At 33.9% G+C, this 15404-nt stretch overlaps 2 protein-coding genes and 1 non-coding gene across 12 annotated transcripts in view; 2 read left to right on the top strand and 1 right to left on the bottom strand.

Annotated features, from left to right (window-relative positions):
• The first annotated feature begins 2362 nt into the window (after nt 1-2362).
• LOC105670003 (uncharacterized) overlaps nt 2363-15404 on the top strand; it is a 22159-nt gene continuing 9117 nt past the window's right edge. For 2 of the 5 annotated variants that reach the window (XR_010891250.1, XR_010891249.1), the window contains exons 1-5: nt 2363-2502; nt 2723-2851; nt 6099-6365; nt 8164-8299; nt 14447-14615. The gene's annotated coding sequence lies outside the window, so the exon portion shown is untranslated. The other 3 variants (XR_010891251.1, XM_067359353.1, XM_012363274.2) reach the window with 3 other exon arrangements.
• LOC105670002 (collagen alpha-3(IX) chain-like) overlaps nt 2485-15404 on the bottom strand; it is a 17241-nt gene continuing 4321 nt past the window's right edge. The window contains exons 2-20 of one of the 6 annotated variants that reach the window (XM_067359329.1): nt 11470-11537; nt 11181-11391; nt 10709-10925; nt 9262-9432; nt 8681-8752; nt 8528-8611; nt 8144-8251; nt 7946-8062; nt 7178-7364; nt 6115-6357; nt 5838-6016; nt 5582-5743; nt 5216-5419; nt 4915-5116; nt 4506-4607; nt 4027-4128; nt 3428-3595; nt 3279-3347; nt 2485-2837 (exon numbers count right to left, since the gene is read on the bottom strand). In XM_067359329.1, the coding sequence (XP_067215430.1) occupies nt 2719-2837; nt 3279-3347; nt 3428-3595; nt 4027-4128; nt 4506-4607; nt 4915-5116; nt 5216-5419; nt 5582-5743; nt 5838-6016; nt 6115-6357; nt 7178-7364; nt 7946-8062; nt 8144-8251; nt 8528-8611; nt 8681-8752; nt 9262-9432; nt 10709-10925; nt 11181-11391; nt 11470-11518 (2766 nt within the window). In that variant the 5' untranslated portion in view covers nt 11519-11537 and the 3' untranslated portion in view covers nt 2485-2718. Of the gene's footprint in view, nt 2838-3278; nt 3348-3427; nt 3596-3925; nt 4129-4505; nt 4608-4914; nt 5420-5581; nt 5744-5837; nt 6017-6114; nt 6358-7177; nt 7365-7945; nt 8063-8143; nt 8252-8527; nt 8612-8680; nt 8753-9261; nt 9433-10708; nt 10926-11180; nt 11392-11469; nt 11538-13041; nt 13139-15404 lie in introns of those variants that run through there. The other 5 variants (XM_067359328.1, XM_067359327.1, XM_067359330.1 and 2 more) reach the window with 5 other exon arrangements.
• On the top strand, nt 13773-13845 carry TRNAR-ACG (transfer RNA arginine (anticodon ACG)). The gene has a single exon. It is a non-coding gene; the product is annotated as a tRNA-Arg (tRNA).

Below are 15404 nucleotides of genomic sequence, written 5' to 3'. Positions count from 1 at the left end.
GTATTGTATAAAAATTTTTATGTTCTTCAAGGAAGTAAAAAAATAAAAACAGATACTCTACTTTTTCGGAATATACTATCGCGTATCACATCGATCAATCGTTCTTAATAATTGATCGAGATTGTAGCGGAATAGGCCGAAATAGACCTATCAGGAAGTAATAAAGGAATATTGGCTGATGGGTTCAATGGAATGAGGGAAGTAAACGCGGATGCCCAAGTTTGAATCAATACGATAAGTGGGCCAGGTGGGGGGAATGTAAGATCGGTCAAAGAAACGAAGGAATGGTCGGGAAGGGAACGCCGGGCGGTCGGACACGTTTGAAGGAACGCGCGAAATGGAGCGGCTAAAAGGCGCGGCCAACTTCAGATCCTTGAGAAATTTTTTTTATAACGTTTGTAACGGACATTTGGTTGTGACTTCTGAAACGGCGTAATGGTAAAAAGAATCAAAACCGGTACCATTTCGAAGGTCAAGATCACGGTATAAAGCATTTTGATGTACTGTTATGTATTTTATGTTTGCTATACGTAATATGTCTCTAAAACTTTCATTAGCATAATAGATGTATGTTACTCACATAAGGGTGAAAGTTAAAAAGTAAAAGGACATCTTCAATTGTTTTAGAAATCGAAAAATTCCCTTTATTTTTATATTTTTTTTAGCAGTATAGGGGTTCTGTCTTTTTCAACTGTATTTTTTGTTATTTTTTTTTCTCTTTCCTCGCTCTGCCTACAAATATTATATATCTAATATTCGATTTTTTATTATTTTAGGAACAGAAAGTGCAAATTGTGCGTGTATATATTGTAACTGTAAAGAATAGATTTATGGACTTCAATTTATATTTGCACAGAAGATTAATGTATAGGATCAATATGTATAGGGTAAGTTTCTAATTGAGCAAGTTCAAAAGAACATTCTTTAAAGTTCCATTTAATATGGTAAAAGAATCTTCTCGTTGATTAATTGCACTGTCACTCTTAAAAATTTTTTTTTAAAGCACAAGCATAGTTTACGCATTAAAATCAACATCAAAAGTATCATTAATACTTTTGTTTTCTATGTTATTGCATTAAGCGCTGAATCTGGCTCTTTATTTTTATGAAATTAATCTCATTTTCTTATTAAATAGATAAAATTGATGATTAATTTTTTTAAGCAATGTCAAAATCAAATAGTGTATTAATAAATAACTAACTTTATGATTTACATCACCATTAATAATTTAATACCTGTCAATATCTAGCTATCACTTAACATAATTTAATGCCTATTAATATCTAGCTATCACTTAACATAATTTAATGCTAAATCTGCAATAAGAGTCTGAGCGCATAGGTCAATATAAACTTTATATAAAAGTGCTATTATAAAATATTCAAAATATGTATAAAACGTTAATGTATAAAATATATTATTTGAATTGTTGAGCAACGATTTTAGCAATGTTTAATGAACGATAATTAGGATATAATGGTTATTAACTATATCCAACTTTACTAATTTACTATCATAATTGTTTTCATTTATGTTTAACTCCATTAAAAATTAACATTATCTCAAGTTTTGAATAGGATTTGCGATGCTTTTACGGATCAGCTTTTATTTGTTCTATATTTTTTGTATTCAAAAGGATATAAATATACATTGAATATTCAAACAGAATATTGAGCAAACAGAAAAAGACGTGAAAAAGATGGAAAAACTATCGATAAAAAAACATATCTTATACATCTAATCTGTTCTATCGGTCGATTTATCTATTTGTCTACCTGCTTATGCTACCTGGGGCGCTCTCTGCGCGCGTGTCTTCAGCGAGAAAAAAAGGGTACCAACGTAAGGGGTACCGGGGCGTGGAGTTGTCTCGTATTCTTCGAAAACCCTCTCTCGTACTTTCTTCACTCCCACCTCATCATTGTATCACGAGACAAAACGAGCCGAAGGGAAAAAATAATTGTTATTCAAACAGATACTTTCGTGGCGCATACGATATTCGTCACGATTAGCCGCAGGTTTGTACAGAACTATCCGCAGCCATGGGAGCAGTTTTATCAAACGGAACGTATGCTTCGCTTCACCAGAATACTGGTCCGTTCGTGATGCACGCGCGATCAACTCCCTCCGCGAGCGAATTCCGATTTTACGCGACCGGACGAGGCGGGATTCTCGCCGGGACGACGTCACGATAAACAAGCTCGCCGCTTGAACCTCGACCCGACGCACGTCGCGAATTCCGCGGCCATCACTGGCCACCACTGATTCCCGATATTTCCGACGACCCGTCGGTGGCGCCGTCGCCACTGTGAACGGAAGAACGAAGAATCGGACCGCGATGTTATGCGTCGATATGTGCGACGGATTCAAATCTTTCAAGACCGCGCGACTATCTGTATTATTACATTAATTAGCAATTAACACAAAGCTTTGAGAGAAAAAGAAAGAAAGAGACTTTTTTATATCAATCTAATAATAATGCATCGATAAGCAGCTATATCAAAAGTAAGTTTTATTAAATAATACATTGACAGTTTGAGGTTAGTCATAATTAACTCGTAATTGAAAAATATATAGCAGTGATCTGCGAAAGACCTGTAGAAATTTGTAATTTGATGCTGAATGCCAAACTGTAAATAATTAGATCAGAAAGCATATCAAATTATTATGTGTTTTTCACACTATGTTTTTGCTGTATGGAAATTTTTATATTTATTATTATCAGGGTCCTTTGGTGTTACCACGATTATACTGCAAGTAATTGCTGCTAGGATAATTGCAGAATTCACAAAATCCAGGTGGTCCCTGCGGTCCTGCCACTCCTCTTATACCAGGAATTCCTATCAAGTTAATGGTATTAAGTTATTATTTTAATCTTACTTTAGCCGATCTATAATTCATGACAGAATTCAAAATAGAATTCTATTTATACTTTTATGTGTCCTATATAACAAAGAAGACATTAGAATTCTATTTATACTTTTACGTACTCTCTGTAATGCAGAGAACATTTGACAAATTAAAATGTACATTGTGACAAACACATATGAATGAAACACACATGTATAAAATTTACATCAGTGATATGCATTATATATGTGTACATTATAATTCTTTGAATTTTTTATTGCATGAAATTATAAATAGATGTGTATTTCAAAATCTCATGAATTATAGATTGCTAAAAACGTGTTTTATATATAAAATGATATACAGATATCGATGAAAAAAATAGTTTAGTTATTCTGCAAGCTATTCATAAAACAATGTTATTTTTTTACCTGGTCTGCCTGGCTCTCCCCTGTCTCCCTGTGTTCCAGGTAGACCAATACCATCATTACCAGGAGGTCCTGTTATAAAACATGATCAGAATCTTAGCAACCTTGAATATTTCTATAATATCTTTTTATTGTTAATAATCCTTTTTAACCTGGTAAACCTGGTGGGCCAGTCGGACCTTCTATACCGACGCCTTCGAGACCCCTGTCTCCTTTTTCTCCACGTTCGCCAGGTGATCCTTGCGGTCCAGAAGGACCTTGCGGACCCGGTAAACCGACGAATCCACGTTCTCCTGGAAATCCCGGTGGTCCTTGATCGCCTGAATGATTAAAAATAGCATTAATTAAAATTAAGAAATTTTTGCAATTATATAAAAAGCGATAAAAGTATTTATAAAATACTGTTATATTATTAATGCATCATGCATTTATGTAAATTTTTATTGGTTTATTATACAGGCGTTTCTTAAAGCAGTTACAGCTCTTTATAACCGAAGACAGATTAAATATAAGAATTCATGATAAAATTGAAGATAAATAAACTTGTTTTGCTTATGAAGATGTATAAAGCATGTACTGCTTTAAAAATTTGCTTTTAAAATATGTTAATAGCATTAGAATTTGATGAAACGATTAGTGCAATTACTTGATTAATCTATTCGTCGCATGCGTGCGAGAGAAGCTTCCATTATTCCGAACAGGTCACTTTCCAGACATTCCAGAGGAATACACTGTTTCGAGCAGTAGGTACCTGGAATGCCCTGCGCTCCGACTCGACCGGGACGGCCGTGTCGAGCCGGTCCTGGCAATCCGGGTAGCCCTCGTAGACCCTCTGTTAGTTCTTTCAGCCTCTCTGTGACACATGCCAGTATACCATTATCTTTATGGACGTAACGGCAACGCCGGGATCATTAGTCCCGATCGAACCGTCAATACCGTTAAGTGTCATGATAAATCACGCCATTCTCATGTACTATATAAATCTACGCAAGGACGATGATGATGATGATGGTGCTTCAAGCGTTTAGATCGTGAGGCTATTACAACAATGTTGCTTGTCAAATGTTTCATCTCGACCTAGGGTCCTAGCGTTCCGCTCTACGTCCAAGATTCGTCTCTAAACTAACAAAAAAACCTACGACAGTAGCTGATCTTTAATGCGATTAATATCGTGCCGAGCACAAATAAAAAGCGATAAAGATCGGCAATCCTGACGAGGTGGGGATATACCTGGACGACCCTGAGGGCCGGGTGATCCAGAACGACCTGGACGGCCTCGGCCTGGTGGACCGGGTGGGCCTTGCATCAATGTTGTGATTTCGGTTATCCGTTCTGTATGTATATAAGCGACAATAAAAAGAAAAAGAATCGCGAGATAATTTATATGTTAGCCTTGTATGTAAAAATAGCACAATCACATTTCACATTTTTTATTTCAGCGCGAGTATTTTTCAATGAGATGGTTGAGGTAGGATTATTTCTCTAAACTTCAATTAAAGTTAACCGAAGATTAAATAACCCTTTGTCTCTAAAGATAAAAGTAGAAAAAAAAATAGACGATCCGATCAATTAAATTTGGTTGAATTATAACTAAATTGTAATATTTCCAGGAACGGTTCTACCATGAGTGATAAATCACCTCTCAGTACACTGGCGCAAATATCACGAATCTCCACCTCGCTAATACTGCGACCCGGCGGCCCTTCGAGTCCCGGTAATCCGGTCTGACCTCTATTTCCAGGCGATCCTTGTAATCCAGGTGTTCCATCTCTACCAGGAATACCAGGCGGTCCTAATTGACCTTCCGATCCTCGTTCTCCAGGAGCTCCTCTCTCACCCGGCTGTTTTTTTTTTTTTTTTTTTTTTTTTTTTAATTTAAGGTTTGTCTTTAATTCATTGAATTTGGCTAGATTTATTTTAATTTTAAATACGATGCTTACTATTCCTTGAGGACCCGGTGGACCTCTGGGCCCTTCGAGACCAGGATTGCCGATATTAACAAAACTACTATCGGTGGATGAAAGACTGGAAGGACCGGGAGGACCCGGAGGTCCTGGCGGACCCGACGGTCCTGGAGGTCCGAATGGACCTGGTCTTCCTTCCAATCCTGGTACGCCTGGCGTACCTGGCGAGCCTGCTGGTCCCTATATATAATAATAAAATAAATATTATATTAATTATTATAAATTAGCACAGGAATGTATAATATTTTACGATATATTAATAGTAATATTTATATTATATAGATATAGTAATAATATTTAAATTGTACAATATAATGTTATATTTGTTTCGGTCATTTTTACCGAACTTCCCGGTAGCCCGCGAGGTCCGACAGGACCTTGTTCGCCGCTCTGGCCTTTATTTCCCTTCTGGCCCGGTTTTCCATCGAGCCCCGGTTTTCCCATAAATCCATCTAAACCTCGAGGTCCTGGAGAACCTGGTTCTCCACGTGACCCTAGAAGTCCCTTCGCATGCAATGACGAATATTCATAAAATAGCACATTGTTTTGCAGAAAATAATAATAGAAGTATAAGTAAATGAAAAATAATACAAAGTACCTGTGGTCCCGGTAATCCTGGAAGTCCATCTTTTCCTAGAGTTCCAGGTAGTCCTGGAGGACCTATTGGTCCATTTTCTCCTTTCTCGCCTGGAAGACCATCATCGCCAGGGGGACCAACAAGTCCTTCAGGACCCGGTGGTCCTGGTATTACACTATTATCTGTTAGTCCCGATATACCTGTAAACATAATATTTTGTGTTGCATCTAAGATAAAATGTTAAAAAATTTAATTAAACTTATTAATTTTTAATCTCTTTAGTAAATTAATTACGAACCATCTCGACCTCGGTCTCCGGCATCACCCTTCGGTCCCATTTCACCTGGCAAACCCGGAGGTCCTGGCAATCCTGGAGGACCTGTTATGCCACGAGGACCTGGTGGTCCAGGAATGCGAGGGATATCCGCATATGTAGGGTTCCTTGTGGGTCCAGGCGGACCGGGAAATCCTGGAAGACCAGGAGGTCCTGGTGCGCCGTTATGACCATCCAATCCCGGATATCCTCTTTCTCCCCGTTCACCTAAATACGTAAATATATTTCTATTTTAATTTAAATTTTATGATAATTGACGTATATTATAAATATATTAAGAAAAATGTCGTTTTTAAATTATATACAATATACATTTTTATTTTAGTTTTCTATTTAAAAATGCATAATTTTGAAACGATGTTTTCGTAATTTTTTACGCATTAATTATGTACAATTATACACAAATGTTAACGAACATTTTTAATGAAACCTTTTCCAATCGATTAACTTTAACTCTTCAGCTACTTAGCGAACAATTTATAGACGTTGTCACAGATTGCGATAAATTGATTTACAATGACTGTGAATTAGCACATCTGGGTCGACATAGATACGTGGAATATTATGCATCGCTTGAATCGTTTAATAGTCGCTGTTGGAATCGCGATTTTTTACAATGTATAGTATATAATGTTAATAAAAAAGCCATAAACGTGAAACATAAACAATTCGAGCATTTGAGTGCAAATCAATATTTGCATTTGCAAATTAAGATCGCGATTAAATACACGAGCAGACATTCGTGCATCACATTCGTCTTGGTACAATCCAGATTAGGTGGCAAGTTGATTTAGATATTGGCGACGTTGACAGCAATAATCGAGAACACTTGTTTCATGACATTCTTACACTCAATTGCTAACAAAAATAACGCGGTTATATGTCTCGACGCGATTTATAACGCGAAATCGAATTATATTGTTCAGCGCATATTCAGTGCTGCCGCGTAAATAAATGCGTAAACAAATTTAATCTACTGTAATTAGGTAATGTACGCGTTCCTTTGCTAAAGAACGATATGTCATACCTTTTTCACCCGGCTTGCCTTGAATACCGTAATCTCCTTTCGCCCCTTTTTCGCCGGTATATCCAGGCGGTCCAGAAGGGCCCGTTAAGTGCGATAAATTACCATCAAAATTGCTTACGTTCCCCGGCGGACCCGGAAATCCACGAGGACCTTGATCTCCTTTCAGACCGGGAAATCCCATATCACCCTATTAAGTTTTATTTTTCCATTGTTATTTTCGTCAAGGAAATATTTTCTAATTATCTGCCGTCATATTTAAATTAAAATTAACACGTTAAATACCGAGCGAATTTTATATATCTTGTCGTTTACGCTGCAATATCGTAATATGTCATAATATATATATACATTTAAATATCATTTAAATATCAATATCAAAGTCATAATATACATTTAAAATATATATAACTAAATTATTTTAAAAATTAAATTGTTTAAACGTTTAATAGTGCATTTGTTATTTTATACGTATCATTATCATAACATTAATAATATTCAAAAATTTTTAATTATTCTGCATTATATGAAATCGTAATAAACACATTGCGGATCACGAGACTTCTCGTGTTTACAATATTAACATTTAGAGCGATCACAAAAATTCTAGTGTTTATATATGTAAAATAGAAAGACACGTAGCCGCTGAGTACTAGCAATAAAATGACTGATCCAATATGTTAATTTACCACGCTGATATAATCTCAACTAATGAAAAATTAAGTACTCGTGATTGGTATTCTCGGCATTCAACGTGTAAAAGATGCTTACTCTTTCACCGCGATCGCCCTTTTGTCCCGGTAATCCCGGTGATCCTACGGGTCCAGTTGATCCTATGGGACCCGGTAATCCTGGAAAACCTCTGGCGCCGATGTTACCTGTTGCCCCCTAAGAATGTATATTTTTTTGTATCCCTTTTCTTTCATACAATATGTTTGCATTTTGTATGTGTAAAAAAAAAGATTTTACTGATCTTCCTTGTTCCCCAGGTAATCCACGTTGTCCGGGAAATCCAGGTAAACCTGGTGATCCAGTCAATCCCGGCGCTCCAGTTAGTCCAGGCGGACCGGGTGATCCCTGATACCATTTTCTTCATGTGTCATCAACGATTTCGGAAATTATTAGGTAAACAAGAAAGTGCATGCACTCTTTTGGTTAACGTAACATTTAGTCTCGTTTAAATTATTAACACGTATTTATAAAAATATATATAGAGATCAATTTTTGTCGGCTAACTTGTTAAGTGTTTCAAATTTTGTTAGTACATCATCTGAAAATTTAATTTATTCTTAACCGTTCGATGCATATATTTATTAATCTAACAGTTAATATAAATTTGAAAAGGGTACTTACGTTTGTGCCATTAAATCCACGTGGTCCCTGCGGACAGATTTCGCAGGCGGGTTTTATTTGCGACAACGGAGCGACTAGGTTTTGCTACGGTCATGTAAATTACACTGGTCAGATCTTGCGAATCGTAAATCTTGTGAAAATATATTGACCTACCGGTATTTCCTCGCACGTTTCCCTCTCCGCTCTCGTAGGATCGCAGTTTAGGACCATCCATTGCATATCGATCTTGCAATAAAGCAAATTCACATTCAGACAATATAATAATGATATCATATTTAACATTTTATTCAATTTGCAGTTTGTAGTTCTTCGTTAGATTAGTAGGAAATATTTAATTTTTCACATTTTTCTTTCATAATGATATTTCTATTTATTAAAGCTTTAATATCGTGAATGTGCACTCTGGATATAAGCCAAAGCTAATATTAAATTCAGCTTGTCCTACTGACAATTTCAGCCTGTGGGTGAAGCTGTTGTTAATTAAGTAGCGAGGGCTACTTAATTGCGATAGCCGACTCGTAATGTTGTATATGAATGATGCATATTCTTCGCAGTGACATAACAGAGATGCAATTCGTAAATGTCAGACGCATGTTATGTGCATGCAAATTAATCTTTATGAAGTTATGCCGAAGTTTAGAGCACAAATTTTTAGTTGACAACTAGAATAAATAGCAAAACTTTCCTCTTTTTAGGCTTTAAATGTAAATTTAACAAGTATTAAAGCAACTTACCGGTACAGTGACTTCACTGTTGTTCATTTTAGCTATTGATATGTCTCCATCACCTTTAATCGATCTGCGCGGTTTTAGCGCTTTCGTGCCAATGTGTATACAATCAACGTTAAGTACTAGCTTATCCTTGTACACTCCAAAATTTACTTTGTGCCAACTCTTGTCGAATAACTATTTTATCAAAAACCAAATCTTTGTTCATTATTCTTTGACACAAACTGTAATTAGCTAAATTTTCTTTTATTTATCCTTTGTAACGGCGGGTTTAATTTTTAGGAGCTGTGGAAGCTAAAATATAATATTTGAGAAGGCAAAAAAGTTTAAGGCAAGAAAAAGAAACTTTATGAATATTTAATAAGATCGCATTATAAATATTTAACGAGTTTGTAGCGTAAAATTTTAACTTTATTAGCATACTGATAGATCTACCACCGTGCATACGAAAAATAACGATTAAAGGAATAAATGACTTCTATAAAGTTCTTTAGATGATCTACAACTTCCGACAAAATTCAGAATAGAATTCTACGTATAATTTAGTTTGATGTAATATGCAGGAAACACTTGAAAAATCAGAATACACATTTACAAGATATATATCAGCGATATGTATTCTGTATGCGTGTTTCTCAAATACTTTTCATTATATGAAATTATAAATAGACTTCCATCAAAGTCGCATGTTGCAGTTCATCTAAAATGTACGTCAGCGAGTGTTATTAGTGAGGAATTTTATATTTATCGTACAAATCTACGCTATTTTGAAACGCATAAATGCCCGCAATAGTGTTCTCCTCATCGATTAAAAGATTTCAAGTACATCATGATGTTCTTATTGCAGAATCATTGATCATATAATTGATGTCTCGTTTTCTCGTCACGCTAACGTTGAGAATCTCTTAACTGACATTTCTGCAAGAAGCGATTTAATGCATATTACATCTGCTCTGTCTCGCGTCTCGTGAAGACACGACGATACTATTTACGTCCCAATTTTGTGCCGTTTGGCACGCATTCACGCGATGGCTTACGTAATGATTTTGTGCCACAATTGACAAAACACTCATAATAATCGATCGGCTAAATTGTTCCGGCTCTCTCTTCTCAACAAGCGATTTTTTTTTAAAAGTCGCACTTGATAGGAGTTACGGCGCATTCCACAAGTGTCATCAATGTCGAAATGCGTTCAACTTTCAGCTTTCTCAATTCAACAATGTTTCGACAAAAATATCTCTTTTTTGTCAAATAAAACATTTTAATCATTTTTTATGGCAAATAAGGACAATAAACTGCGTTAAAAATTTATAAATTCAGGCGTTTCTCTAAGACAAATATCTCTATTGTTCAAGCATATGATTTGGAAATGTCATGTATTTATCCTAAAGATATGAGGCCATTGTACATAACAATGTACAAGTTATTAGAAAACATGACCTATGACACTTACGCGATCGTTCATGAAAGAAAGCGTCTGCAATTTTCCCTCGTAATCAATCAATGAAAGGTCCAGCGTTTGTCTCCTGGGATTCATCGTAATGAGAAATTGAGCGTCACCTTTCGCATCCACGATCTTAATGACATGCCAAGGGTTCCTAGGCGATTTTCTAGCTCTCAATGTGTACACTAACGTGAATTCTTCTGGAAATCCATTAGCTGTAATATTTCTGAAACAAGACGCAAACGTGAAAGGAAAATTGCTCGGTATTCTGCTAATCGATGCTTTTAATGGCAAAACAGCTTAAAGAATCATTATTCATCTTCATTAATCGAATAGACTTTACAGAAATGGCAATTCTAATCATTATAATAAATATGTATGTATGTGCGTGGATTATTCATTTTAATTTAGCTGTGTAGAGTTTCTATTCGAGAACTTAAAGATGCTACGCCACTGTTTCTGTGCATCTTAATTTGAATACTTTGTCGGTAGGATGACATCAGTGTCTCTCTCCAGCCGATATGCCGTCTGCATGCGGTTGCTGCCTCGCACTTTCATCATGCCACTATAGCGGGCCTCCAACAGATCGAATTTTAACTTGCTGATGAAATCGAAGGTCTGTTGATCGTCTTCGCCGGATTTGTAGCCATTGCACAGCCCACGTTTGATAGTATCTTCTCCCATAACATATTCTAATGAAAATGTGATATTTCAACCTTCGCAAGCTTCACTAACTTGATGTGATTTTGCATCAACGCGATGATACTTACGGGCATATGACAAATACACTATCATGAATAGCCATGTTTGCATATACATTTGCCGCAATTAATTAAATCTGAAACGGTAATAATAATTGACAGTATTTATTATGCTCTAGAATAAATTTTTCTTAAGCATCTAAACAAATTACATTTTAAAGTAATGAAAAATGGCACGGAGGCTATAAATAAGTTGTGTATCATATATGTTATGTAACATATATTTACAAGTCATTAAAGTATAATTTGATAGCCGTTTCGATCGGTCATACAATCATTTTCAGTATAGGAAAATAAATTAGAATAAAATGTAATAAAAATTAGCGTATAGTCGATTTAATTAAAAACTTGTCACTTGTGAAGAAAATCGGTATGAAATCTCAGTAAATAAGACATTATGTGATGATATATATGCTGGTGTTGTTACATATTGGTAACATTTACCGAGGTTTAATTAACATCCATACTTAAAGGCAACAAATTCACGAATCGTGAATGATCTATTCGTGAATTTGTTGCTTCTAATTTTAAGTATGAGTATTAATTAAATCTCGGTGTATATATTATGTTTAATTCTAATTTATTTTCCTCTACTGAAGAAATGATCGCATAATCGATCGAAACGTTTATTGTTATCAGACTGTATATGACTCGTAAATATATGTAACATCGACACACAACAATTTGATCATAGTCTCTGTACCGTTTTTCGTTACTTTTGAATTATATATATGTCACAGCCTTTTTGTAAAATTAGTCTCAACTAAAAAGGGTTTGTAACCAGTGTTTTGAAAACGCCTTGACGTCAGCTACAAGAATATGAAATAAAAAGTAAGAGAAAGTAAGTGTTCCCATTTAAAAAATTCAAGTCGACCTGGACATGACTTTCACGACGTCATTTAAGGTAAATCGCATGTGCCCATGTAATGCATTACTTGATCACCAACGACTTTTGTCTGAAACATTTTTTAAAATAACCATTTCCCTCGTTTTTAAATGGGGAGTACGGGTGGTCTGAAACACCCATATATAATTGTTGGGGCTTTTTTCGATTTATTAAATTACTTTTTCTTGAAATTTTTACACAGAAATAAAATTGAATCCATGAATTATATTAATAGAGTAAAATACAATGTATGTACAGAATATACACGGCGGTTATAAATAAGAGTTTATTTAATTTATTCAATATTTTATTAAATAATAAGATTATAAAATAATTGATGTACAAGGCTCTAGTAATTAACAAAATCAAATAAAATTAAGTAGGAGCGTAAAGAGCTACAATGTAGGTTATTCGTGCGAAGGTTACAGTATATTTATTTAAAATTATTTACATTTACATTTACAAACGTTTCTGCCTGACATCAGGCCTTCTTCAGTGTATAATAAGAAACGAAAGAATCGTAACGCATTGATTACAAAGACAATATAATGTGGAAGAAATTTTCACAATCCATTTTAACGAAAGTGTTGTTCAGTACATAAAGACGTTAGGACTGTAATCAATATAATAATATCCAATGAAAATTAATGTTATAAAAAGTAAGCTGACCGGAGATTGAAATGATTTATACATACTTGTAATGAAAACATGTAGAACGTAAGTTTATCCACACAGAAGGAGCGAGGTGGAAGAGTAAAAAGATGTTAGACTTAAACAGTGTAATAGTTGAGATCTTAATGATCAAAATTAAGTAAAGAAATTCCGTGTGATGATAAAAAGGAGAAGGGGAGAGGAAGAACAAGAAGTAGGAAGAACAAGAAGTATGGAGGGGAAGATATGGTGAAATGGAGGGAATAAAGGAATTAGTAAAGGAAAGGGAAATACAATTATAGAGGAGGAAAAAAATTAATTATAGGGAGATAAGCATCCGGTAAATGTTCCGTGTCATTTTGATTGTAAATTAAGATTATAAATTTATCTAAAAAGTAATGATAAATCTAATCTATCAAAAGATATTTTTTGATAGATTAGATGCATCATTACTATTTAGATAAAGTAGATAAATTAAGTTTTGATATATATTGCTTGATATTAAAACGATGTAGACGATATGATTTTCTTAATCATTCTTTTAGAAGTATCTCGATGAATGCAGCATTTGATTATTAAAAATTTAGGAACTATAGGAACTTGATGAGCATTGTTGAATAAGCAGTAGTGGGAGATGCACCATCCAAATTTAATAATAAATCTCACAAGATCTTTTTATAAGTGTTTTAAAATCTGCAGGTAAATTTTTCTTCATAAATTTATATATATATTTATGATTTCAATGAAAGTACATGAAAAAATTGACCTTTGATGTGGTCCTGTGGCGCAACGGATAACGCGTCTGACTACGGATCAGAAGATTCCAGGTTCGAATCCTGGCAGGATCGTGATTAAATTGATACTTTTAATGATAAATTTAAAATTAATTTTTTTAAAACAGAAATTAACAATATTGCAAAATCAGAAGATGTTAAAAATTATGCATGTACGTAAGATAATCAGTCAAAATGGAACGTTTCCTCTGCTTTTACGATTAAGAGCATATGCGACGATAAAAATAATCTTTTGTATATAGAAAGAAATCAGAATCAGAAATTTATACGTTTTATGATAACATTTTTTTGTTTATGAGACAAGTTTACATAACTATTAATTAACATCGCCTCTTTTTTAAATTTTTATATTGCGTTTTTTATAGATAAATAATATTGATCAAAAAATTTCCGACAGTGTGAGCAAATTAGAAAATAAATTTTGATTTATTTTATTCATCGACAAAAGTAAATATCATTGAAAAATTATTTAATATTCTCTCCAATAAGCACACGTAGCAAGACAAACGTGCGAGAATTTTATAATATAAATAAAAAAAACGATGTGCATAAATTATATTATGCGTATTTTACATTTGTAAACTATTTTTCGGGATTTTTATCACGAAGTAGTCGGATATTTGCGTTTTTTCAAAGTAATTCTTCAAACTTTCAGAACTGAGTAACTGGCAACACCGGAATGGTGCTTTTAGCGATCAGGAGGTACATTCTTTTCTTCTATTGCGTTGTGAGTCACACAACAGAGCTGACGAGATGGTTTCGGGATACAAAGAGCTTAGAGCAGCAAAGCGTTAGAAGATATAGCGTTTCATCGTCAAAAGCAGGTAAGAAACTACTTGTCAGAGCTTAATCTTTTATATAAAAATATTTAGTTTATTTTTTTGGAAGTTTTATTCTGTGCATGTTAAACAAAATATCGTCCTTATTGTTTGTCTGTAAGGGGAAGCAGATAGCAATTTCGACAATGCTATTAGTAATTTTATGTAATTAATTTTCTATTCCTAATTAATTATAATACTATATAATTGTAACTGTATTAGTTAACGAATGTAAAAGTGAAATATATATGAATATGCTGGGATTATATTCTGCTACGATGTATGTCAAGGGTTCGACTGTTTACATGTTTTTATCACGTTTGGCATGGGCGATACTGTGAACATAAATACAAGAGAGAAATTCTTTCTTAGTCTTTTCTTATTCTCTATCTACGTAATATATTCAGAACATTATTATATATCATTAGAAATATTAGTTTATAAGTAAATTATTAAATAAAAGTGGGGAGAGAAGGATTATATAATAATTAATGCTGATTAATACTTTTATTAAATTAATACGATTAAATTGTACGACATTAGCGTACAATTTATTAAGGACATAGTTATATTTTACAAAATAATTTTAAACGACTACATTATCCGTTGCTATAATTAAAATTATATTGTTACAATTACATTGTTAAGATATTTCCTTTGTTTTATAATGCATACTGTGTTAGAAGATATATTTAACGTTTAGTTAATATTATAATACATGTGTATCTTATTTTACATGTATTTTATATATATGCAAAACATTTATTTTACATATACAAATTATATTTTAATTCT

This window comes from Linepithema humile, chromosome 7 (genome assembly GCF_040581485.1).
Source record: "Linepithema humile isolate Giens D197 chromosome 7, Lhum_UNIL_v1.0, whole genome shotgun sequence".
NCBI classification, from domain to species: domain Eukaryota; kingdom Metazoa; phylum Arthropoda; class Insecta; order Hymenoptera; family Formicidae; genus Linepithema; species Linepithema humile.
The sequence above is the reverse complement of the archived record's forward strand: the minus strand, read 5'-3'. Positions and strand labels throughout refer to the sequence as shown.